Source organism: Parathielavia appendiculata, assembly GCF_033297405.1.
Source record: "Parathielavia appendiculata strain CBS 731.68 unplaced genomic scaffold N657scaffold_21, whole genome shotgun sequence".
In the NCBI taxonomy this organism is placed as follows: domain Eukaryota; kingdom Fungi; phylum Ascomycota; class Sordariomycetes; order Sordariales; family Chaetomiaceae; genus Parathielavia; species Parathielavia appendiculata.
The window spans coordinates 39877-64510 of NW_026944240.1; the positions used below are offsets into that span (position 1 = coordinate 39877).

The 24634-nt window shown below is 54.3% G+C and overlaps 9 protein-coding genes across 9 annotated transcripts in view; 4 read left to right on the forward strand and 5 right to left on the reverse strand.

Annotated features, from left to right (window-relative positions):
- Positions 1-1026: 1026 nt before the first annotated feature.
- Positions 1027-1834, reverse strand: N657DRAFT_243306 (uncharacterized protein). The gene has a single exon (XM_062786384.1). The coding sequence runs from the start codon at positions 1631-1633 to the stop codon at positions 1226-1228; it is 408 nt and encodes a 135-aa protein (XP_062643654.1). The 5' UTR covers positions 1634-1834; the 3' UTR covers positions 1027-1225.
- Positions 1835-4259: 2425 nt separating this feature from the next.
- Positions 4260-6796, reverse strand: N657DRAFT_674577 (uncharacterized protein; the record flags this gene model as incomplete). The annotated part of the gene is made up of 8 exons (XM_062795761.1): positions 4260-4300; positions 4333-4351; positions 4395-4510; positions 4627-4641; positions 4990-5401; positions 5450-5571; positions 5607-6524; positions 6664-6796. The coding sequence occupies 8 exons, from the start codon at positions 6794-6796 to the stop codon at positions 4260-4262; spliced, it is 1776 nt and encodes a 591-aa protein (XP_062643655.1).
- Positions 6797-7463: 667 nt separating this feature from the next.
- Positions 7464-7864, forward strand: N657DRAFT_649662 (uncharacterized protein). Its single transcript, XM_062793770.1, has 2 exons — positions 7464-7658; positions 7713-7864. Exons 1-2 carry the CDS (start codon positions 7530-7532, stop codon positions 7833-7835), a joined length of 252 nt encoding a protein of 83 aa, XP_062643656.1. The 5' UTR covers positions 7464-7529; the 3' UTR covers positions 7836-7864.
- A 65-nt stretch (positions 7865-7929) lies between these two features.
- Positions 7930-8178, forward strand: N657DRAFT_649663 (uncharacterized protein). Its single transcript, XM_062793771.1, has 2 exons — positions 7930-7984; positions 8022-8178. Exons 1-2 carry the CDS (start codon positions 7947-7949, stop codon positions 8164-8166), a joined length of 183 nt encoding a protein of 60 aa, XP_062643657.1. The 5' UTR covers positions 7930-7946; the 3' UTR covers positions 8167-8178.
- Positions 8179-13369: 5191 nt separating this feature from the next.
- Positions 13370-13567, forward strand: N657DRAFT_580806 (uncharacterized protein; the record flags this gene model as incomplete). The annotated part of the gene is made up of 1 exon (XM_062789480.1): positions 13370-13567. A coding segment is annotated over one exon (198 nt), but the record flags the coding sequence as incomplete, so codon positions are not given.
- Positions 13568-14167: 600 nt separating this feature from the next.
- Positions 14168-14512, reverse strand: N657DRAFT_546600 (ankyrin; the record flags this gene model as incomplete). The annotated part of the gene is made up of 1 exon (XM_062787859.1): positions 14168-14512. A coding segment is annotated over one exon (345 nt), but the record flags the coding sequence as incomplete, so codon positions are not given.
- A 21-nt stretch (positions 14513-14533) lies between these two features.
- Positions 14534-15337, reverse strand: N657DRAFT_537781 (uncharacterized protein; the record flags this gene model as incomplete). The annotated part of the gene is made up of 1 exon (XM_062787794.1): positions 14534-15337. A coding segment is annotated over one exon (804 nt), but the record flags the coding sequence as incomplete, so codon positions are not given.
- An 831-nt stretch (positions 15338-16168) lies between these two features.
- On the reverse strand, positions 16169-17299 carry N657DRAFT_658753 (HET-domain-containing protein; the record flags this gene model as incomplete). The annotated part of the gene is made up of 4 exons (XM_062794923.1): positions 16169-16418; positions 16455-16546; positions 16603-17166; positions 17231-17299. 4 exons carry the CDS (start codon positions 17297-17299, stop codon positions 16169-16171), a joined length of 975 nt encoding a protein of 324 aa, XP_062643661.1.
- Positions 17300-22005: 4706 nt separating this feature from the next.
- Positions 22006-24634, forward strand: part of N657DRAFT_693390 (FabD/lysophospholipase-like protein) — a gene marked incomplete at its 5' end in the record, with an annotated part of 4321 nt that continues 1692 nt past the window's right edge. Inside the window, 4 exons of the mRNA XM_062797215.1 lie at positions 22006-22400; positions 22453-23039; positions 23106-23729; positions 23779-24634. Coding sequence (XP_062643662.1) covers positions 22006-22400; positions 22453-23039; positions 23106-23729; positions 23779-24634 — 2462 coding nt within the window. The remainder of the gene's footprint in view (positions 22401-22452; positions 23040-23105; positions 23730-23778) is intronic.

Genomic DNA, 24634 nt, shown 5'->3' on the forward strand with positions numbered 1-24634 from the left:
CGATAGCCGCTGCCTCTCACAGCACCATCACTGCGGCGACAGCGTTCGGACAAGCGACCCAGAACACCGCCATCCTCAGGTTCCGGACGACGGAGGAAAGCAGGATGAAGAGAGTTCTGTCGTGCCGCCGCAAGCGCAGGAGAGTCTGGTGGGCATGCCAAGTGTGTCGGGCGATGAGAGCGGCAACGAAGGTGAGCTGGCCAATACCGCGCCGTCCATACAGCCATCCGCCAGCCAAAACCAGGTCAACATTCAGCACATCGGTTGTCGTCGACGTCGTTGCGATATCGACGACAAGGAGGACTGCTCTCCCATTGTGGGAAGTAACACCAAGCAGGTCAAGGATAAGGATGGCGTCCAGCCGCCACGAGGGAAGCGTCGCAGGGTAAACACTTCGGCCCCTACAACCCGCAGAACAGCGCCCAAGCGGCAGACACGTCTGCGTCGCACCGACTCCCCTTCACTACAGGCTCAAAGACCACCAACAACTCAAGGCTTAAAGCGCCGCCAAAGTCAGCGCAGCATTTCCAAGCCGCGATCTTCAGCGGGGTCCGTTTTGGAAGAGGAGACAGTCGAGCTCGCTTCCGCAAGCTTTGAGGAATGGCCACTTGACGCGGTCCTCAAGCGCGTTTTGGTGGACGGGGTAGCGACTTTTCAGATGCAGTTCACGTGGAACCCTTGTACGATTCATGGACGAGATCACTACACACCGGAAACTCAGCGGCGCAAACCAACAGCAGAGCAGGCTTCCTCGACGGCGCGCGCTCGCCCTTCAAGAGTGACTTCCACGGTTCAGGAGGTTCAAAACGGCGACTATTTTCAAGTTGAGGACGTTCTGGACCGGCGACGGCGAAAAGGGCGGTCGGAGTACCTGGTCAAGTGGGCAGAATATGGGCATGAGCATAATAGCTGGGAGCCTGTCGCGCATTTCGAAAAATGTCCGGAGGTGCTACAGCAGTTCCATCAAAGAGTGGGATTATGACTGCTGGATGATGGTGGCCTGGACCTGCCTGTGGTAGGCAAGTGATTGACGCTGCCAGCGAGGAAGAGTGGGAGTAAAAGGAATCTGTCTCAATAGGAAAGGAAGCTGCATTAAAGGCCCAGAATTGCTTGTGAGATGGATGGTGGAGCGGAACAGAAGAGCGTTACGAGAATATGGTGGCGCCCGACAAGTCTGGGAGACTTCGTAGCCGAGTTGTATAGACTGTTTCCCTGGGTAAGTTCTCTAGCCATCCCGAGATATTTTCTTTCTTTTAATAGGAGTTGACCTTAGACCGCGGTGACGGGCAACCTGGATTCCCCAAGGGCATGTGAACCCGTTAGAGCTGGACAGACAGCGATCGCTGAAGCTTTTCGAAGTTGTGTATCTTTTCTGCCGCTCAGGTACGTATCTATTCTGCCGCTCCGGTACGTATCTTTTCTGCCGCTGAGGTACGTACCTTTTCTGCCACTTAGGTACGTACCTTTTCTGCCACCTAGGTACGTACCTTTTCTGCCGGTGGCGCAGATCGGTAACCCACGTGCTCGAAGCGGGTCTTCCTGTCCTGGTGTGTACAGCGATACCGAACACAGCAAGTATGATGCTGTCCAGCAACCACGACGCAAGCGCCGTAGGGTGAGCGCTACAACCCATACAGCTGGAGGAACTGTCCCTCAGCAGCAGATCCGTCCATACTCCGGCGACTCCCCATCGCGAGAGGCTCAGAGATCATCCCGACGCCCAAATCGCCGGCACGGACACGGCATCGGCAATCCGCATCGTCGCAAGGCTCTGCCTCGGAAGGGGACATTAAGACGGACCAACCCCCGGCAGCAACGTTCGACGAATTGCCCCTTGGCAGCGCGGTCCTCAAACGCGTTACAATGGACGGTTCGCCACCTACTTTTATGCTGCAGTTTGCCTAGAGTCCATGCACAGAAGTTGACAGAACACGCAGCGGGGTACCCTGGAATGGAAAATCGAGGCACCGTTTCCTCCGCAAGGAGGCATCGCCCGGCGAGGCACAGGAGTAAAGGGATCGCGAAGAACGAGGGCATCACATCAAACGCCATACCGACTTCAACTTCAAAGAGGGCGAGATACACGCCAGCGGATGACGCGAAGATCCGTCAGCTGAAGGAGCAAGGACTGTCTCGGACCGCGATCGCTGAGTACTTCCCGGGGCGGACTGCCGGGGCCATTGAGATGAGGTATCACACCAACCTTGAGACCGCCAATCCCTCTCAAAGTGGGTCTCGGCAATTGTTTGATCACTCTTGGGGGCAGCCTCCCCAGTCGTTGACGACGCCGGTGAGGAAGAGTGGGAGGTAGAGAAGATCTGTGACCACAGGGGGAAGGATGGCGGTGGCGTGGGACTGCTTGTGAGATGGAAAGGCGGAGAGGAAACATGGGACCCTACGAGAACGTGGCGGAAACGAGGCATTTGACGAGTATGAGCACCTTCATGGCCGGATTGGGTAAATATTGCCTGAAGTATTGCCTTTGTAACTTCTCTGGTCATCTACATTAGGCTGTAGGCGACAGGTAACGTGGAATCCCAATGGCTTATAAGCGTATGTACCCCAAGATGCCATAGTTCTAACAGAGGAAGGGATTGTCCACGATTCCTTAGCCTAATGTCTATGGCATGTTTGTGAGCGAGGAGAGAGTCTGTAGGAGGTACTACATTTTCTACCATTTTCGTAGTACCCTTTTAGCCGTTAAGTACGTACGTACCTTTTCTGCCACTAGGTACGTACCCTTTCTGCCAATAGGTACGTACCTTTTCTGCCATTAGGTACGTACCCTTTCTGCCATTAGGTACGTACCTTCTCTGCCAGTCAGGTACGTACCTTTTCTGCCAGATAGATACGTACCTTTTCTGCCAGCTAGGTACGTACCTTTTCTGCCAGCTAGGTACGTACCTTTTCTGCCAGTTAGGTACGTACCTTTTCTGCCAGTTAGGTACGTACCTTTTCTGCCAATCAATGAAAGTGCTAACGTAGCTCGGCTCAAACCACGGGCAGCGGAGACGCAACTCAGGGCGTTCTCTAGAGTTATTGTCTATTTCATCTAAGGTTCTACATGCGAATCGGGCCCAGCCAGCCCCGGCTGAATTTGCGTGTAATCCAGGACAGGCATCCGTTCTCGACAACACGATGCGCGACATTACCTCTAGAGACGAATGGCAGCGTCCCTTACCGAAGACGGGACCACACGCCATAGCCACGGATGGCGGCGCGGGGGGACATCGAATTATGAGGGTTCTAAAGGTCTGCTCAGCGGTGAGTGGGATAAGCGGTTCCTATACTCATGGCAGGCAATGCAGCGTCGGTTATGAGAGCTTTCGTGGCCGGCTTGTGTAGATATTGTCTAAGACGTCTGCCTTAGTGACTCCCCTATTCATCTCCATTTATCCTCTCGTAATGCAGTTGACCTCGCGGCCGGGGCGATGGGCAACTTTTTTACGTGCACAGAGGACCATTGTACGAGTGACGAGATGTATTGTTTGGAAGGTGATGTGCATCTTTTCTGCCGCTGAGGTACGTATCTATTCTGCCGCCCAGGTACGTATTTTTTCTGCCGCTCAGGAACGTTCCTTCTCTGCTACTCACCAATTAGTCGCCTGCATCGTGCTCGCCCCGCCATTTAAGGGTGCGCAAGCGGGTGATGTGGTGCTGTTGGAACGTGAACCCTGATCCAGGGGGTGCCAAGACGGACCCACATGTGGCTGGTGATAGACACCTTGGAGGCTGTCCGGAACATCCGACAGTTGAAAACAGAACACAGAACACAATCAACATCATGAACAACCAAATTGACATCCTCGTGACACTTTGCGACCAATGACCATTTTCCCTTCGTTTGCCCCGTAGCGGTTCCGACAGGTGCCAACGTCCTGCAGCCCTCATTAACTGCCACCCTGCTACACACACACACACGCACACACACACACACTTTTAACCCGAAAGGGCAACTATCACGCATCTACGGGTACATATCCTAAGATAAGTCCTCCTAGAGCCCATACGACCTCATTCTATGCGTTTTGTCCTCATTCTTCTGCCCTGCTCTACGTGTACTAGTGGGTTAGTGATAACAGTTCAACAACAATGGTAATCATATTGTCTCAGTGTCGTGTGCTCGAGGTTATATCTGCCGCGGTAAAAGTCCGCAGCCAATAATCTCTAATTGTAAGCGCACTCGGACGCCGATTTCAGTACCTAAGCCTAGTTAAACTTGTATAATCCAGGCCGCCTCCCTGCCCCCTCAAAGAGACCTATTTCCAGATCGTCACGCCTCGGCGCAACTGGACCATCGCTATGACGGGCACCAAGATCAGGCCAGCTTACACATCTGCAAAATTGACAACTGTTGCTACGAAGAGTACAAGAGCTAGATGAGATGTACGTACGACCAGACTCTGAGTGCTGGCCGGGAGTGCTCTGGCGTGACCATAGACATATAACAGGACCAGAGACATAAGCAGGTAAAAGCAGGAGCGGTAATCAGGCGGCAAGTACGCCAGCACTAAGGATCCACATTCAGTGACCGTTGCAGTGTCAAAGCGTGTCTAAGTTGAAGAAATATCTCGAAATCGCTAGAACTTAGCTAAGGAAGTTATAACTTCATGGGTCCTCCCATACCCTTCTCGTGGCACGCTATAAGAGAAGGATTAGAGAGAACAAGTGAGCAATTGAAAGGAAAGCGAAACGTCGGGAGACGAGAGAATATCAACACGATTGCTGAGAAATCGGATTGCAGTCAGCGAACGTGAGGAGCAAGATCCGGCCCGAAGAACAGCCGATTGCTACAACCGTTCCAGATATAGCTGAAGATGATGGGCGATACTCGGACGGTAGCCACAGCAGGTTTTCTCCTCGATACGTAATCCAGGCACGGTTGCTGCTGAGGCCGTATCCAACAACAATTGGTGATGAACGATCAGTAGAGACGCCTGAAACCAAATTTGCCACATTTTGTAAGTTGAATGTGCCAAGCTCGGGTACGTAGAAGGTCACGGTTAGATTCATGAAACTCGAGATTGTAAAGGGTGCGACCGATCTCGAGCGTCGACACGCACTGGCCGGTCGCCGGATCCCAGATCTGGACGGTCTTGTCGCATGACGCCGACGTCAGCCAGGTCGCATCGTGCGACCAGGCCACGGAGTAGACGAAGGCGCTATGGCCCTCGAGTGTCTGTAGGCATGCGCTCCAATTGTCCGCCATGGTCGGTTTTCGGATGATCCATTTGGGCTCCTCATTCTTGAACTGATTCCTCGTTATGCTACGGGCCGGGCTGAATACAAGTGCGGAAGCGTACACCTGAAGAGGGCTGTTCTCAATTGCCCACTTGTGGTAGAGGATAAACCGACATGCATCTCGGACTCGATTGATGAGATGTGATGTCTCTTTTCCTGCCTAATGAAACGCTAGTAAAGCTCCGACATCGCACTACTAAAAGCACACCTTAAACAAACCCTCAAGGCTCAGCATTGAAGCTACCCCATTTGCTAGGCTTTTCTGGAGGCTGAGAGCCTCAAGCCAGTGGAGATATTTCTCGCGCAAAAAGGTATCAATCGATCCGCCATCTGGAGGTCCTTGTTCGCGTTCTCCTTAGAATTACAATCACGCAGATGGTCAATCCAGTATACGCACGAGTACCGTACTGCGGCGAGCGGATCTGGATCGGGTGGTCTGACTTTGTCGATAGAGAACCCAGGAGCGCCAAGGTTGTAGATGTCGCGTCGCAATGTTATCCCCATGACACCAAGCGATCGCGAGAAGATGGTACGGTGTACGTCTTCTATCCCAGAAGGGAAGATCTCATCGCGCGCCTGTTTGAGCAAAAAGTCCTTGGCGGACTGATGGACGAAAGATATAGTGCGTTCGCGATCGCGGAGCTTCAGAAAAGAGCCGCAACGCCCTACAATATCTGCGAGATGTTTGTCATTGCCAGGAACGCGGTTGGGCGTATCCACGAGTGCCGGCAGTTCGTCCAATGTAATCGGTTGGCAAACGACTGAGATGACAGCTAATATTCTTTGAAGAAGGTTAGCATGGCTCGAGTGGTAGATCTGGTCCATCATCCGTCTATAGAGTGCGTCGAGTCCAGGTGGAATTGTTGTCAACAATTCCTTAGCTTCCCATTCTGAGGCGTTGGCGAGCTGTTTGCAGACCAAGGCTACCCAGAGGAAGGTGCCGTGTGCGTTCGCAGACAAGTAGCACTCGACATCGTCCCGCGTGTCATTGCTGTATTTATTTCGCTTCGCTAACACCTCCACCTTGACCCGGACGTATGTTGTGACAGCTGCGGAGACGGATTCTTCATTCAGCTCAAGACGCAGGTTTACTTTCCGCGTCGCGTTGTCAAGATCCTTCTCGATGCTCGGCCAGTTGCGACTGGATACGATCCACTTCACACTCGAGTCTTGGACTTCGCTGAATTCCGTCCGCCAGCTCGGAGCGATCTCCACCGCTTTTTGGCAGATGAAAAGCCCGCCATAACCTCCGTGATAATTTGCTAGGAGGGCGGACTTGTTCGCTGGTGCCGTATGATCGTGTGGTGAAGTTGGCGTTGCATTTGGGGCGTTCGCTGCAGGGGTTGAAGGGGAATGCGCGTGGGGCTGATCCTCGTGCCAATAGAAATTCACTGAGCATTTTACCTCACCAGCGGCCCATACCAGACCGCTTCCGCTCGTTCACAATAGCTTCGACTCGCCAGAGCAGGAGATGGGAGATCGTGAAGTTGCATAGAGCAGATAGAGGAAGATTTGGCTGCTTGACGTGGGGATTTGACCCAGATGCAAAGTCCATGGAGTGGGCTTCGCACCAGGCTCACTACCAGCCATCAATTAACGGTCACGTGGCAGCTCCACCGCTCGGCCACTGGCTTGTGACCAAATTCTGAATGCAAGCATATTGTACCCCGTGGCAACCGTAATTATGGCACGGAATCTTGCTCTCTCACAACTGATCAGACTGAGACATCATCTGTAGTTGCAATTAGTCGTTAATCTGAGGGTTATTATTTCCAGTGATTGCAGGATAGAAGAATGCATGAACTTAAACAGTATACGGATCCGTATCATCTAGGGAGATAGGCAAAGCGATTTGGCCCGCAAGCCAGGTACTGCCTCAGGAAGGTACAAGCGGGGTTCCACGAGGACCCACAGCGCCAAAACAAAATGGCTTGTGGACCGTGCGCTGAGAATCGAGCAACACGTCTGGAGCGGAAGGCAATTTCGCGAATATCTAGCGCTTAGTTATTTCAGACTGGCGCTTATTTAAAATAATCTACCATTCACCTGCTCATACAAGCACATCGAGATGTATTAGCATGACTTAGAAAGCTATACATATAATGTAATTTAAAAATAACGACTGATTAATATGGAAGCTCCAGTTATATAAGAGGACGCACTATATCCTCTCCCCCTCCTTGGTGTATTGGTTTTTTGTAACTCCAAACATGACAGAACCGATGCAACCTACGCTACCCAGGCGGGACAGAACCAACGAGAATTTCCTAAGAGCGACCAAAAACATTATGCATAGGTGTGACGATATCAGTCGTCGTTATGGAGCCGACGTCTACATCGTGTTACGTCGTAAGGGTCGTTACTACGACTACTCTTCCTCTAGAGATCCTTCCTTTCCATTGTCATCCGCAGAGATCGTATGGACACAAACACGTTAAGGCCCGCTGGCTCAGTGGCTTACTATAGTATAGGAAAGAACCTACCCTGTACCGGTCAGGAAAACGCCGGTTGACATTGAGCGACGAAAGCAAAGGTCGTCAGAGACAGGGGTGACCCAGCAAGTGGCTATGGACCCTGATTCTATAGGAGGATAGTATATCATTGGAGAGTAACTCAGGGCCATGCAGTAAAACGGATACTTATCACTAGTTAGTTGCAAGATATTTGCTCCCTGAAGTAATAAACTACCTGTCACGGCCCCCACTATGAGCCCTACACCTGGGCTATTGGCAGGCGAGACACTGTGGATTTCATGACGAAGAGAACATGACTCGCAACAGAGGGAGGATATCTGGAGAGCGGGAGACTCAGATTGGAACTTGGAACTTCCCTCTCTCAAGGATCAGTCAGTTGGTCAGTGGTGCACACACGATACAGTCGTCTTGCCTGTGTCTCGTTGTGGATTCGGTGCATCTTCCTTGGTGAACCTGTGTGTGTCACCTTACACTACCCCGAGTCGACTGTATCGTACATAGTTCGTGGCTTTGAAGACAGCCTTGCGAATTGTTGGATTCTATATCCTGATCTGGCGTTGGCGTCTACCCGTACATAAAAAAGGACATGTGACAAGCAGAGCCCGGTGGAGGCCTTGGAAGCCCTCAGCGATAGCAAGCCCACGTGGAGCCTGCAGACCTACCTGCAGCGTGCCCAACGATGAGCATGGCGTCTACGTGTGGTATACAAAGCATCCCTCCATACCACATGGTTTTGTTGTCACCTTCTTTTCCTCTCCAATTCTGGGTATACTCGGCGGAGTCCCCCATATAGCCCGCTACATATACACGCTCTTCTAACGGTCTCAGGTAGTATGTTGCAACTAGCTGATGACGACTCTACGAGTACACTGAACTTGGAGAAGAAAAGGAGAGACGACAGACTCTGGTAGCTCGCAAGCATACTTATCCTCGTAGGCGCGCTGGTCTGAGCGCGTTGCTAGAAGGTTCGGTGTGCTGTGGGGCGAGTGGGAATGGCCTCATCAGGGGTTTTGGTGTTGGCCGAGAGTCGCCGAGGCTCACACCGGGCCCAGCCCGTTACACTCTGACCGTCACGGTACGCACCGGTTGAGCAATGGATGCCGGGAAGGAATAATCGAGAGAATCGTAGAGGGAACTGATAAGCAAGGTAGGGAGCGAAGTGGCGATGATCAAGATCTGGCGAAAGAAAGAGTGTAATGGTGGTGTGGCAGGCATCGAGGTCAGGTTAGCTCGCACTTATAATGATATTGCTACAGAGAGCAAGATGACAAGTGTAGGCGTGCGATCAGACCTCAAGTACTGGAGCAGAGACCTACGAGATAACCAGAGACGAGCTCCTGGCTCGGTGTGCCACCCCTTTCAACACTCTTTCAACACTCTTTCAACACTCTTTCAACACCCTTTTAACACCCTTTCAACACTCCTAGATTGCCTCGGAATGCAGCACTGTATGTGGAATGCCATGTGGCTGTTCCCAAGGAAACTACATGCTGCTTTACTATGAGAGGGTTGTTCTGCGCTAAACCTAGGCCACTCCCTGGACTTCGGTGTGTTTTACACCCATACACCTGCCGCAGCCTATAAAAGATCTCTGGGGAGCCATATAGCCTTTGTATCACTTGCTGTACCTTCGCCTCGCATTATTCTGTAGGATACTGACGGCAGGGGTCTGGTTGCCCCTTAGCCCATGGTCCAAGTGGGGTTAGAAGTTCCGCCGTTTGCTGACGTTTAACTGAAACGCTGTATGCCTTATCCGTCCCTTCTGTCTGCTGAAAACGGAGGCGCTGTTCCATTGATACAATACAATACAATTTATTGACGCCCGGCGGGTAACCCGAAAGGGCAGCTATTACAATCTGACTATACATTTCCCAAGATATGCCCTGATCTCGTCAAAGCCCATACAAAGTTTCATTCTAGTTCATGTCCCCTCTTATACCATTTCTCTGCGGATTCTCGTGGGTTAGTAGGATTGTTAGCAGGCTTGCTTGAAGGCGATTCTCCAAGTGTTCAACGTCCTATCTTCAGCGGCTGAAGCGGTGTCCGCTGTCCGTAGCACGAGGTGAGGGGGTGTAGGTTCGGTCGGTGTGGTGGGTTAGGTGTCTTAGTCGGCGTGCGGTTGGTTCGTGTCAAGCCGGCCCGTGGCCATTGCGAACCGTATCGTTGCCCGAACGGCCGTCATGTTAGGAATCCAATCTTTCTTATCCGATGGCGACTTCCCTCCTAGATAGAAGGAAATGTTGCTCCTATGGGTGTCTGTACATTCGAGCATCTCTGATCGGTATGCTGTCCAGTTTCTGCATCGGAAGAGGAAGTGGTCCACTGTCTCTGTTGCTTGTCCGCATGCGCACTGATCTGACGGAGCTGCTCCAATCCGGTGGAGGTAACCGTTGAGTCTTGCCATGCCTGTTCTGAGCTGAGCGAGTACGCCAGCCTCCTTTCGTGACAGATGGTCGTACAGCAGTCGGGTGTGTTTGCCTGGTAGTGCTGCGTCGACTCGCTTGGAATGAGCTCCGACTTTGTCTGGCAGCTGATTGCTGGTGCTTCTCTTGGACCATGCTACGTTGAGCGTTGTTGAGCGTGTCCTGGGCATTTGCGTCTGCGGAGTGGCACCCTGTCTAGTGGCGTGTTTGGCATTCTTCTTAGCGGCTTCCCAAAGCTTGTCCTCTTCGCCCGCAGGGAGCCACCGTATTGTTACTGTGTTCCCGTTCCTGCGTAGTGCTCTGATTGACTCGTAGATATGGCCGATGTGCTGTTGGCCAGACTGCTGTCGTGGCTGTCGGAGCGTGAGAACGGCCGCTCTATTTCGCGTTGAGAGCTCAATACGGCTAGATCTGAGCGCTGGCAGCGTGCCCAACGCTCGTTCCATCGCTGCCAGCTCCCCGGAGTATGGGTTCTGTTCTGATCTCGGACCCAGCGTAGAGGAGAAGGTCCCAAGCTTTGGGCTGCCGTACACGGACGGCGGCAGCATCGCAGCTCCGCCAACTCCCACCAGGTCGTTTCGCGCCGAGCTGCTTACGGCAATGCGTACATCGTAGTTGACGTCCCGCTGTGTTGTCGTCAACTCGTTTGTGATGGTCTGTACGCGGTTCTCCCACGGTGCCAATGTAAACGGGTTGATGGTTTCCAACTCGTCCATTGCGATGCCTTTGAGTGCGTCTGCCACCTGGTAGAGTGGCGAGCGGTGTTTCTGAAATTTTCGCACCCGAGAAATGTTTCTGCGCAATGGGTTGGTGTCTGGCAGTGTGTGAATGCCCGTCCAGAGCTTGATGGCTCGCTTCCAGAATCGATCTTGTGCGGTGGTGATATGGGCTTCCGCTTCCGCCACGCTCGTTGATACCGTGAGGAAGGTCCCCACGATCGCTTGCGCCGCCATTCTCTGGACCCTGTTGATAGGTCCCACGAGTTTGTTTTTGTATGCGTGCATCCACACATTGGAGGCGTAGTCCACCACCGGGACGACTGTGGATGTAAACAACTGCCGTGCCGTTGATGTAGACAGTCCTCGAAGATGTCGTAATTCCATTGCTGCCTCCAATCCCCTGGACGCAGCCTTCCAAATGTGTTCTTTGTACTTTAGTTTCGCATCCATAACCACTCCTAGGATCTTGACATGGTCCTGGGGCTCGACAGTCTGCCCCTTGATCATGAATGGTTGTGTGTCAGTCTTGTAGGTCTTACGAGTGAAGTGTATGATCCCCGTCTTCTGTATGTTGAATGTCGCACCGCTCCTTCTCTCCCAATCTAGGGCGTTCTTGATGATGGCTACAATGCTTTCCCGATTGCTCTGCGCCGTAGGTCCTGTGACCCACGCTGTGAAGTCGTCCACGAAGGCTATCGCTCCACCATGACTGTTGATTCGTCGTTGTACTAGGTCCGCATTGAAGAAGAGGAACAAGATCGGTGATAAGGGAGAACCTTGAGGTAGACCAGCCTGGGGTAGGCTTCGAACCTCAGAAGAATGCCCATTGACTTGGATAGTTGCTGTACGCTCCGAACAAAAAGCGTTTATCCATCGAAGCAGCTCCTCCGGGATGCCTCGTGCTTTCATCCGCTGAAGAAGTCTTTCCTTGCAGACTCCGTTGTAGGCCCCTTTCACGTCGAAAGTGATCAAGCTTGCTACCTTTCGACCTCGCCAGGCGGTGTATATTTGTTCTTGGAGGAGTAGGAGCGCTTGTTCCGCCGACCGTTGTTTGCGCGCTCCGAAGTGGTTGGTCGGGAGGAGCCCATACGTCTCGACCGCATGTGAGATCCTTTCTGCCACGACCGACTCCAGCAGCTTGCCGAGCGTTGCTAAAAGTGAAATCGGTCTCCAGGCCTTCGTAACAGTGTAGTCGTCCTTGCCGGGCTTCTTGAGCGGTATAATCTTGGCGTGCCGCCATTGAGTGGGCAGTGTACCGCCCTCCAGGGACGCTCGGAATAACGCGAGAATCCATTGATACAGTCACTAGCGAAATCGTCTTCCGCTTTTCACTCACTGTTCAATTGTCTGGGGGAAACCTTTTTAGGCTTCTTGGCGCTTACACTGTGCCTGCCTACGGTCTTCAGCACAGTCCAGCACAGTGCTCCACCACCTTGTTTACCTAAGCCAGGAACAAGACATCCACGTGGACAGTGTCCTGTTGCGTCGCGTCTGCCGTGTCTGTCTGCGGTGAGGCATCATTGGCCGCGGTTTCCGTTGTTCTCAGGCCCTCGTGGATCGAGATGATTGGATATGGACGCTCTGAGCTTGCTTCTTCGCACTGAGCTATAATTACAGTTCCAACTTCAACTTCCTCACACCAGCATTTGGCCATCGTCCAAGAGAACCACCTGCCGTCGTCCGATACGCAGCGCGCGAAGTAGCCTCCACTTGGGAGAGCCCCGCCAACGTTCCCCAGCATCCGCGACGGGGGAATTGTTTGATTCGCAAGCTCGGCCGCACAAGCTCCTCCGCCGATAGTCAGGACATGATTTCCAGCAACCTCAGTCAGGACATCTTTTTACAGTCTCTGGCGAAATCGGCTTCCGCTTTTCACTCACTGTTCAATTGTCTGGAGAACCCTTTTTTAGGCTTCTTGGCGCTTACACTGTGCCTGTTCCGTTCCTACGGTCAAATCTTCAGCACAGTCCAGCACAGTGCTCCACCGCCTTGCTTACCTAAGCCAGGAACAAGAAGAGCAGGCAAAAAGCCTAACGTTAACTATCCGCCTCGTGACAGTGATTCGCACTTAGTCTTGTCACTGGTTTCACTAGAACCTCTGAATAGATAGAAGCAATTGTCGCGTATTTATTATAATAATACGGAATAATACGCTCGTGGGTGTTTTGTTCTACTCTTCTTACGCCTTTAGAGTTGACAGCGTCGACACAGCAACGTTATGGCAAATTAGGGGTGGATTACGTTACGTTATACCCATGACCTACATCTAATACATTAAGCAAAGAGAATATCTTATAGTTAACGATCCATATCTTTCCAAATATAGGCGAGATTGTTCATGCTAATCAGCGTGGCGGGATAATCGGCCGCAAGTTTATCTTACGAGTCTCCATCACTTGCACCTCCAGCTTCTCGGCCTCCTCCCGCCGGCCCTGGTTTCGAAACGTCGTAGCTAGGTTGGCCATAGATAGCCTGATCCAGTTCTCGTCGCAGATGAGCTTGACAAATCCCCCCCCGCGAATCTGATAACATGCTGCCCGACAAGGTCCAACAGGAAATACCGCCTGATCAGGAAATCCAAGATCTAGAACGTCAGCGCACAGAGCTAAAGGGCAGTCAGTTCAGAATCCACAGCGGTAATGATGAAAAGAGATTCGAGATTTTAGCCGACAAAATCAGGAACAAAGAGAATAGTGCAAGAAGAACGTAAAGACCGAATACCGCAAGTACCACTGCCAGAACAGTCCGACCTAGGACATCGAGGGACAGTTCAGCAGGGAGGCAGAAGCAGAGACCAAGATAGCGCCGGTCATCCAGCTTCACATACAGGAACGCGTCTAGCTGGCGAGGTTCTTTGTCAACCAGCCGGAGGATTTAGGTGACGAGAAGCTCCTCCGGTTGCGTATCCGGTCCGCCGAGCTTATAAGCGCCCTCAACCAAAGTCGAGAGGCTTCGAAGCGCACTGTCAGAGCATTCGATGAAGGGCGCCGGCCGATGGCAGAGTGAAAGAGGTGTCAGGAAAGGATGTTAAGGTACTGTCGACCGGCCGTCCTATACGACCGCTTTGACAGCGAGCACGCGTTGGAGTTGCGGGGTGCAAAGCACATATCCTGCAGCCATCCCAAGTTCATTGCACAGGTGCTGGAGTTTAAGCATTTGAAGCATATCAACAACTGAAGCAACCCATACTCCGCTCGGACCGGAGATGCTTGCGGAATCTTCACCGGACAGAAGCTTCATCACTTCGCCTTCGCCCTTTATATTCCTTGCCGCTGCTGTAATCAAGCCTTCTGTGCCCTTGTGCGTCGTGCTCAGTGAGAATACGTATCACATTTGCCTGACAATGAAGTTGAGCGATAGACACCGGTGATCTGCCCTCCTTGTCTGTATAACTCTGTTCAGCACCATGGTCCAGGAGCAACTTAACCACTTCGGAGTGGCCGTTTGCTGCGGCCCAGAACAACGGAGCCCGTCCAGACACGCTCCGTACGTTGACGTCAACGGCATCAGTCGCCAGGAGAACATGGACCACTGCTTCGTGCCCGTGTGAAGATGCGATCCACAAAGGCGTTACGCCGCGGATATTCCGTAGGTCTACAGGAGTACCGTTGTCCACCAGCTGACGAACAGCTGCAGCTTCTCCCGTTTTGGCGGCGTTGTAGAGGCGTGAGATATTGAGCCAGTTCCCTTTCTCACTGCCAATGTTAGAGCGCTGATCGAGGAAACGAAGGACCTGTTCCTGACCACTGGTGGCAGCTGCTTCGATCACCCCAGCAGTGACTTTCATGCGAATAGTCTGCTGGAGGAGTTTAATCAACTCATAGGCTGCAGATTCGTTCGAAACTGCCTCTTTAACCACTTCTTCGGTGATCTTGACCTCGGTGCCGCGCCGATCGAGGAGCAGTCCCATGATCTCTTTGCCGCTGCTCTCGTTCCCAGCCGCCGCCTTGACCACTTCTTCGGTGATCTTGACCTCGGTGCCGCGCCGATCGAGGAGCAGTCCCATGACCTCTTTGCCGCTGCTCCCGTTCCCAGCTGCTGCCTTGACCACTTCTTCGGTGATCTTGACCTCGGTACCGCGCTGATTGAGGAGCAGTGCCATCACCTCTTTGCTGCTCCATTCGTTCCCAGCTGCTGCCCTGACCACTTCTTCGGTGATCTTGACCTCGGTGCCGCGCCGATCGAGGAGCAGTCTCATGACCTCTTTGCCGCTGCTCCTGTTCCTAGCCGCTGCCTTGACCACTTCTTCGGTGATCTTGACCTCGGTGCCGCGCTGATCGAGGAGCAGTCCCATCACCTCCTTGCCGCTCCTCCCGTTCCCGGCTGCTGCCTTGACCATTTCTTCGGTGATCTTGACCTCGGTGCCGCGCTGATCGAGGAGCAGTGCCATCACCTCCTTGCCGCTCCACTCGTTCCCGGCTGCTGCTTTAACCACTCCTTCCGAGATCTGGACCTCGTCCCCTCGCCAACCAAGGAGAATTGTCATCACTCCTTGATCAAATGATGTCGCAATCCGGATCATCCCCTCTTCCGTAATCTGGGCATAGTCGCCTCTTCGCCCAACTAGGTCAGTTAACACTCCCAGCCTATCTGCCTGCTCGAATTTACTTCGACCTCTGCATGTCACCGCTAGGGTGTCCATAGCCGCTAGCGTGTGTGAAAGCCCTCTCCCGGATTCTCTTTTATGAGCATCTATTGCCTTTCGAAATATCTTCTCTGCCTTTTCATACTCCTCCAAGTCTCCTATCATCAACGCCATGTTCGCTAACCTAGCTGCCCTGTGTAGATGACTTTCCGACTCTTCAGTTGTATGCTTCAGTGCTCGGTTGCTTATGAGGTATTCGTAGTCCTCTCCATCTTCCGGCTTTCCGCAGGGCTTTTCCCAGTCCCAAACAAGTAGAAAATCACAGAGTAAGGTTGTTCTTGACCGTAAAAGGTCTGACGAGTCGGCGTCCGCCTCCTCAGTCTGTTCATCGCCCTTAGGAGTAACGGATATTGCAATGATGGCACAATAATCCTCGAGGAGCCTAATGATCGTAGGCCTTGCCGTTCCTTGCAAAAGGCAGATAACGTCACCGTCCTGGATGGGTTTCGCCGAGGCTTGGAGAGTCCAGCGAGCGTTCCTCTTTCCGCCCAAACGCCCAGGTACGTCCTTCAAAATGATCTCTACATTCTGTTCGTCAGCCCACTCTCTGTGGTCCTTCACCTTGGACACGCAGCCAAGAACCCAGCCCTTGGTCTCGATTGCCGCAATCTCCTTTTCCTCCCAAGTCTCCACAGATGCTTGTTCACCGACAAGAGACTTGACGAGTCAATGAAAGAGCTCTTTCCACGAGGTCTTGTCGTAGTCAGGCGACAGGCCAGTTGAGATGTAATCATCGGAGCTCATGCCGAGCAGGGCATAGACCTTGTCCCGACAATCCGTAGCCTCGCGGTTGTGGTACATATCCATCAGCTTTCCGAGAGGGCGTATATCAAGAGAGAACCTGTCTGGGCGACTCGTCGCGTATTTAGGTCGGAAGATTGCGCCATTTATTAGGTACGCGACCGAACGAAACCGGCTCTAAGTGTCTGGATCTTGAGAGGCGGGATTCAACATGTTCAGACCTGAGCAGAACGTATATCCGTCAATCTCTGCGGTATGACACATGATCAGGACCTGCCGAGCCGCAGCAACCTCCTGAAGTACCTGAAACGACTTCGTCAACGACTTCCGCCACTTCCGTCAAAGGGCGGTTGCCTTACCCAGATACGCTGGAACCACGACCGTTGAAGCAGCGTAAGGATTGCTTGTTGGTCCGTCGCCCTAGACAGGGTCTTCGTAGTCTGGCGATCTGCAGCCACACGTAATACTTCGAGCGCTCGGTCGCTATCAGTTGTGGCCTCTCCGTGCACTCGATCGCCGCCAGTCGTCGCCTCTTCCAGCCACACGACGACACGGCTTGCTTTCGCGTAGATCTTCGCCATGGACTGAACTTGGCGGTTCCGCTCTTCCGTATCACCTTGGTTGATGCCGATGGCGTCAACCCATATGATTCGGTCCAAAGAGTGATCTCGAAGGCGTTTCAGTGCCATGTAAAGATTTGTTGTGGCCGGAAGGTCACCCTTGTCTGTAGACACAGAATGGGGCTTTTCTTCCGAGCCCCATACGTAAGACAAAGCCTCGTACAGATGGGTCCCTTTCCCTGAGTCCAGGAAAGTGTAGTCGAAGAGCTGGCATTGTATCGGGGCACCCTCGTCTCGGTGCGGCATCAACCGTAGCAAGCGAATGCACCCCTCGGGCAAAGGAGTATAACAATATGCAGTCGACTTTGCGGAAGGCCGCGGAAAGATGCGGGTAATGCGAAGAAGGCATTCTAGAATGGTGTTTGACACGCGGGGGGGGGTTCCCGCTACTGGCCTTGATGGAAGTTGCATTCGGCGTGGGCAGGTCGACGGTCATCGGGAACCCGCCAACGCATGGTCGTGTCTGTACTCCGGCCGGAGCTGCGGCGTCGTGTTGTCGATTCCCGCGGCTATGGATGGCAATGACGTCGGTATCGGTGTCTCCCTTGTTCTTGACGGGGTTGACTTGACAGAGGCGGACGCACTGGCGTGTGGATCCTGTGGGATCCGAAGTGGGTCCTGCCGGAGACAACGATGCGGGGTTGGGAGGCGCGGACGTGGAATTAAACCATAGCCAGACGGCAACCGCAACGACAAAGAGGCAAAAGGCGGTTGTCCATCCGGCTACTGTATTCGGACGTCGCCCGACGTACACCTCCTGCCAGCATTCCGACCCCGGCCTCCTTTATCGTTCGTGCAAAGCATGCCGAACATGGAAGCTGAGGACGCCGGAAACTGGGATACAACAGCCCGGAAAATGGGACGCAACTGAAGGCCACGCTTGTGATCTTCAAATGGCGAAAACCGATTTTTTTTTTTTTTTACAGAGTCATGTGACCTATGGGTTAGGGTTAGTTCAAGCACTCCATTCGGTAACGGAGGGAGCTAAAACGGCAGCACAAGAGCTTCCACGACGGAGACGCTGGTCCAGATCTTATACGAAGACGAACCAACTAGGTCCACACCCCTTTGCTAGGACTGGACTTGGCACTCGTTATGCTCCACTAGCTCGCAGAAGCGGGCTGAGCCCAGCGAATAGCGATGATATATTTGCGCCTTCGAGAGGAAGCTCATAATGCTCCTACGCAGCTACTTCGAAGATAGGACTGCCCAGCTAGTCTTCGACGGCAAGAGATCAGAGAAAATCAGGCTCACCCAAGGGACACCACAGGGGTCACCCCTATCTCCTGTTCTGTTCATCCTATTCATGGTCCCCCTATACCGCGCCCTTGAGGCGCACACAGGGCTTATAACCGTCGGATACGCGGACGACACCAACCTGCTAGCATTTGGCCAAGATACTCAGTCATGCTGCCGGACGCTGGAAAGCGCCTACCAGATCTGCGAGGAGTGGGCTAGGGAGAGAGGCATGCAGTTCGACCCAGCAAAAAGCGAGCTCATCCACTTCACCCGAACACGGCGCCCACGCAACGAAGTAGTCAACATACTAGGAGGCGAGCAACCAGGTCTGGCCCCCGTGGAATCGGCTAGATTTCTTGGGGTCTGGCTTGACCGGAAACTATCGTTCAAGGCACACCGCGAGCAGGTGGGAACAAGAATGGCAACCCAGATGCTTGCACTCACAAGACTCACTGCGAAGACGCATGGCGTGCGCATCGCAAAGGCTCGGGAGATATACACAAAGGTGGTCAGGAGCGTCCTGTCATACGGGGCGACGGCCTGGCACACACCAACCGCACTCGGTGGGACACCGCGAGGGCTTGCACGCAATTTCCAAACGATACAGACGCGCTGTCTGAGAGTAGTGACCGGGGCCTACAAGGCCACTCCAGTCCGCAATCTGGAAAGCGAGGCCTGGGTGCCCCCTATACGACCTATACCTCAACAGCTGGGTGGCGAGGACCGAACAGCGGCTACAAAGGACTGGGATGGCGGAGCTCCTGCGCACCACATGCGCAGCGGTGACATCCCAACTGCGGCGACGCAGGACCCGGAGGAACACGAGAACCCTGGCGGCGGAACCCACCCTCCAAAAGCAAAAGTGGGCTAAGGAGTGGCTGCAGGCACATATCAGGAGCAGCGAGGACGACCAACAGACGCCGGACAGGGAATGGACGGAACTAGACGCGGATGTGACGACTATCGAAGAATGGAAGGCCCGCCGCAAGGCACAAATGGAACGCGCAGACGCGCAGCGCCCACGTCGCTACAAGGAGGCAGCCGACCTCTACAGCCTCGACCCCCCCGCACGCCCGCTGGCAGCCCACGAAGGACTAAACAAGGCAAGGAGCTCACTCCTGACACAGGCTCGCACAGGAGCAATAGGCCTGAGGGAGTTCCTCTTCAGGAGGCGAGTCCCTGGAATACCCACGCCGTTATGCCTCTGCGGGGAAGCACCAGAGACGGTGGCTCACCTGGTGCTTAGGTGCCCGGACCGGGAGCTCGAGGAGGGGAGACCGCAGCTCAGGGACAGACACGCCCTGGTAGAGGCGCTAGGGCGCTGCTCAGAGGCAGCGCGGGTTGTGGCATGGCTCATGAGACTCGGACGGCTACAGGAATACCGGCTTGCGATGGAACTGGAACAGGAGGAGGAGGGGAATCCAGGGCCAGACCGGGAGACGGAGGACCTAGGAGAGGCCAACAGGAGGAGGAGGGGGGGGAGACGCATAGGGCTCTAGCGCTGAGCCAAAGCCATCGGCGCGCAGCCCACGCTGCGCGCTAGAGTGACGCACAAGGCCGGGATGGCCACCCACAGCACCGTCGTCACCAAGCCGGAAGGATGAGTTCCGGACTGTGGGATATGAGGGTATACAGGGAACGCCTACACAGCGCTTGCGCTGTGAAGGCGCAGCACGTGAGAGGTTGCATTGCATGTACAGTCACTAGCGAAATCGGTTTTTACTCACTCTTCAATTGTCTGGAGCCCCCATTTTGGGCCTCTTGGCGCTTACACCGTGCTTGCTCCCATGGGTCAAATATTCAGCACAGTCCAGCACAGTGCGTCTTTGCTCTGTTGCATAGGTGTAACCTAAAGGTCCTGCTGCTGACTGTTATAACGTTCTTCAGATCAGGGCACATGTTTCCCGTAACGTACTGTACAGCCTCTACACGATTCTTATAAATAAGTTAACGTTAACGTTAAACATAAACAACTTTTTAAAGGCTGTGATCGCATGCATTTTCATACAGGTTCTTTGAGCTGTTTTGTAATACCTGCAGTTCTTCTCCAACAGACATGGCCGTCAAGAGGTATAGTGACTGGCAGTGCTCTCAGGTTGGCGACGAAGCCCTGAAGATGGAATACCGGAAGGCTTGTGACTTGACCCTGGCTGATGGTCTGGACCTTGAACAAGTGTATAAAGATCAAGATGCCGGGTTTTATATTGAGAATGGCGTGAAGAGAGGCATTGCACGGCGGTTCGTTAGTGATATCGAGACGTGGGCTAAGCAACACTGCTTCTAGAACACAAGCGGTTCGCTAAGAAGATGATGTAGTCTAATTTACTGTCCTATATATACATTATGGTTCTTCAATGCAAAGCCCAGCGTTGCGGAAATGCCCTGCTGCACTCGACCCCCTTGCTCCCACGGTGTCGACACACCACTCCAAGAAAGCTCCAAAGTCCTGATGTGGCAAATCTCCATGGACGTGCCAATTCCGCTTGATGAAGGCCTTTAACTCCGCGAAGAACTCTTCAATGGGGTTCAAGTCTGGCGAGTAAGGAGGGAGATAGAGCAGCTTTACCCCAGCCGCAGCGCAAAGCTGATCGATTCTGTCCGAGCGATGGAATGAAGCATTATCCATCACGAGAACTGACCTTGGTTCTGGCCATTTCCCGCAATGGGGCAGTAGCTGTTCAATAAAGTCTCAAACACGACGCTGTCAGTTGATCCCTGAAATACTTGGGCAAGGACGACGCCGTCCTGCGCGTATGCAGGAAGAATTTGATACCTCCGACCTCGGTGGAATCGAGCAATTTGCACTGGTGACACCCCTAAGGGAGACCACCCAGTACGCCTGAATCCAGCCCGCCTGTCACACCCAGATTCATCAATGTACACCAAATGGTACGAGCGAAACTCGGAGAGGTTGTGGAAGTAAAGGTCTCTCAGCTCTGCACTTCGTTCTTGTGCAACGCGACGTACGGTTTTCTTGGACCAACCCGCCTCTCTCAATGCCCTGCTGATGCTGTAGGTGGTCACTAAGATTCCAAATTCGTCCCAGAGGAACACCACCATCTCGTCCTGGTACATGTGCGGCTTCTCGATCAGTCGGTGGCACAATGCGCGCAACATGGGCGGCGTGATGCTTCTCGGCCGTCCAACCCCGTTGGCTGGCGCCTTGCTTGTCCCAAAGCATCGAAGATTCGCTCGGATGGTTCGAATGGAGCGCGTACTGCAGCCGGCTACGCCGGCGATCTGAACATCGGTGAGCGAGCTGCTCAGGATCATGTCTCGAATTTGGCCATGTTGAGAAAGCAAAAGATTTGGCGCCATGGCGACGAGTAGCGTGGCTTCGCAGGCTAAGATTGCAATGAAGCCAGCGATTGCTTGCGGGGCGGCGTCGAGAAATCTGGGAAATGCTGCACCGGAACGAGGCCGGGCGAGTGTTGAGTCCAAGGTCACGTGGTCTACAGGTGCTTAATTCAGCACACCCTGAATGCAGGGTCGCAAAACGGGGATCCAGGAACCTGGCATGCTTGATCTCGTGCTGAGGCCCACCTGGAACTCCACTAGACCAGGCACGATCTGGCGGACCGAGAACGTTTCGATCCGCGGCGGGAAGCCGCAGCAAGCGGGCCGGCAGGACACGATCTATCGGAACGATTGCTCGCGATGGCTTCCATGGCGCTGAAGTCTCCCCAGGGTTGGTTCAGCCTTACCGGTTAGCGCCAACAAGGCTGTGCTAAAATTAGCTCGTTCCAAAGTCGTCAGGCTGCAGAAGAGGGGTCCGGGCAGAGGGCAGGGTGAGGGCTCAACTTCGCAAACACACTTCACCTCGCCGGAACCCACATTGACAAAATACAGGCCGCTTGCCTGTGCCTCGCTCGCCGCGCCGCCTCCGCAACCATCCGTATCGCCATGCCCGCCACGGACCTCCGCCTGCTCGCCCTCGACGGCGGCGGCGTGCGCGGCCTGTCCTCCCTCATGATCCTCCGCCGCCTTATGGCCACCGTCGATCCTGACGCCCCGCCTAAGCCCTGCGACTACTTCGACATGATCGGCGGCACCAGCACCGGCGGCCTGATCGCCATCATGCTGGGCCGCCTGCGCATGACCGTCGACGAGTGCATCGACGCCTACACTACGCTGTCCGACAGGGTATTCGAGAAGAAGAGCCATCGTGTAACCATCAAAGGCAAGCTCCAGGGGCGGTTCGACGGCGCCGAGCTGGAGCGTGCAGTCAAGACTATCGTAGTCAACCGCGGCCTCGGCGAGGATGCACTGCTCAAGGACCCTGATTCTCCTTGCAAAGTGTAATCTACCCCTGCATCGGACCTGCGGACGGTCTTCACTAACTTCTGCCAGTTTCGTCTGCGCTACGAGCAAAGAGACTGGCGATACTGTGTGCCTGGCCAACTACCGCTCCCCGCGCAGCGACAACTCCGACCTCCTCAACACCACCACGATCTGGCAGGCCTGCCGCGCGACATCGGCCGCGACAACCTTCTTCGACCCGATCGCCATCGGACCCTTTAACGAACAGTTCGTCGACGGAGCGCTCGGCGTGAACAACCCTGTCTACGCGCTGTGGAACCAGGCCCAGGACGTGTGGGGCGATCAGCTGCGGGGTAGTCTCAAATGCCTCGTCTCCATCGGCACGGGCCTTCCCGCACTGCAGCCTGTGCGCGACGACGTCCTCGGAATCTGGGCCACGCTGAAAGATCTTGCGACGGAAACGGAGAAGACAGCACAGCAGTTCCATCGCGACAAGTCGCACCTCGACGATGAAGGACGCTATTACCGGTTCAACGTGGACCGCGGGCTCGAGGAGATCGGGCTCGAGGAGTCGAAGAAGAAGACGGAGATTGCGGCTGCGACGCGCCGTTATGTCGAGTCGCAGGCTGTGTTCAAGCAGATGAAGGCGTGTGGGAACAATATTGCGCGACGAGAGTGTTAGTCTAGCTATTCCCAGCTCCTTTATATAAAAAGCTCCACGTAGCCGCTGACCAGCGCATCAGATTACGGCACGTACCGAACGCCGTTCAGCCTGCAAGGCGTGCCGGTCTCGAATCACTTCGTCGCCCGACCATACGCTACCGCCGAGCTCGAAGAGTGCCTTCTCCCGCGACGCCGTTCACAAGAAACAAAACGACGGATATTCGTCCTATACGGACTCGGTGGGATCGGGAAGACGCAGCTGGCGGCCGACTTCGCCCGACGGCACCAGGCCGTTTTCAGCTCGGTGTTCTGGCTGGATGGCCGATCGGAGGACCGGCTGAGGCAGAGCCTTGCTAGCTGTGCAGCCAGGATACCGGAAGGCCAGGTTTCCGAGAGGAGTAGGAAGGCTGTGTTGCATAGCGAGGAGGATCTCAAGGCTGTGGTGGCGGACGTGTTGGACTGGCTCGCGCGACCGGACAACAGCGACTGGCTCCTTATCTTCGACAACGTTGACCAAGACGTCGATCGGGGCAGCGAGACGGGCGCCTACGATGTCCGGCGGTATCTGCCCGGCGACCATGGGTCGGTACTGATCACTACACGGCTATCGCGACTCGCACAGCTAGGCCATTCGACGCGGTTAAAAAGGGTCGATGAACAACAGAGCAAGGCCATTTTCCAGCAGTGGCGCGGGGCGGAACTAGGTGAGATTTCCGCTCTATCTGCGTTCGGCCTGGTGCTGATAGACCATAGCTATGGACGAGGCCGGTAGGGAGCTGCTCGGTCTGCTCGACGGCCTTCCGCTCGCGCTGGCACAGGCCGCCTCATATATCCGCGAGACCGGGCTCGATACCGCGTCGTATGTTCGGCTCTACAAGCAGCAGTGGGACGATCTGATGGGATCGGACGGGGAGTCGGGCTCGCCGCTGGTGGACTACGAACAAGGAAGCGTCGCGACAACGTGGACCGTATCGTTCAAGGCGGTTGAGGCACAAAACAAGAACGCCGCGAACCTGCTCCGTCTCTGGGCCTTTGTCGACGGCAGAGACCTTTGGCACGGCCTGCTGCAGGCGGCTGTGGATGGCGGAGAGCAGTGGCCTGGATGGCTGTGTGACGTCGCAGGCAACGAGGTCCGGTACTTGAACGCGGTTCGACTGCTGCTCCGGTACTCGATGATCGAGTCTCAGGAATCAGTGCAGGGGAGCCATATGATGCATCCGGTGGTGCATAGATGGGCGTCGCACATACAAGATGGCGCTGGGAAAAGAGAGGCCCTGCGGCTGGCGGTGATGGTAGTTGGGTTATCGGTGCCCAGCAGTACGAGCAAGGACTACTGGGTAGTCCGGCGGCGGCTCCTCCCGCATGCGGAAAGGTGCTCATGGTGGATAGGAGAGATATATGAGGCGGGACAGAGCTTTGACGACACGACGGTGATAGACGCAATGCATATGTTGGGCCTCCTCTACGCGGATCAAGGCCGGCTGGCGGAGGCCGAGTCGATGTATCAGCGGGCGCTGGAAGGCTACGAGAAGGCGCTCGGACGGGACCACATATCGACTCTCCATACGGTCAATAACTTGGGCAACCTCTACAAGGATCAAGGCCGGCT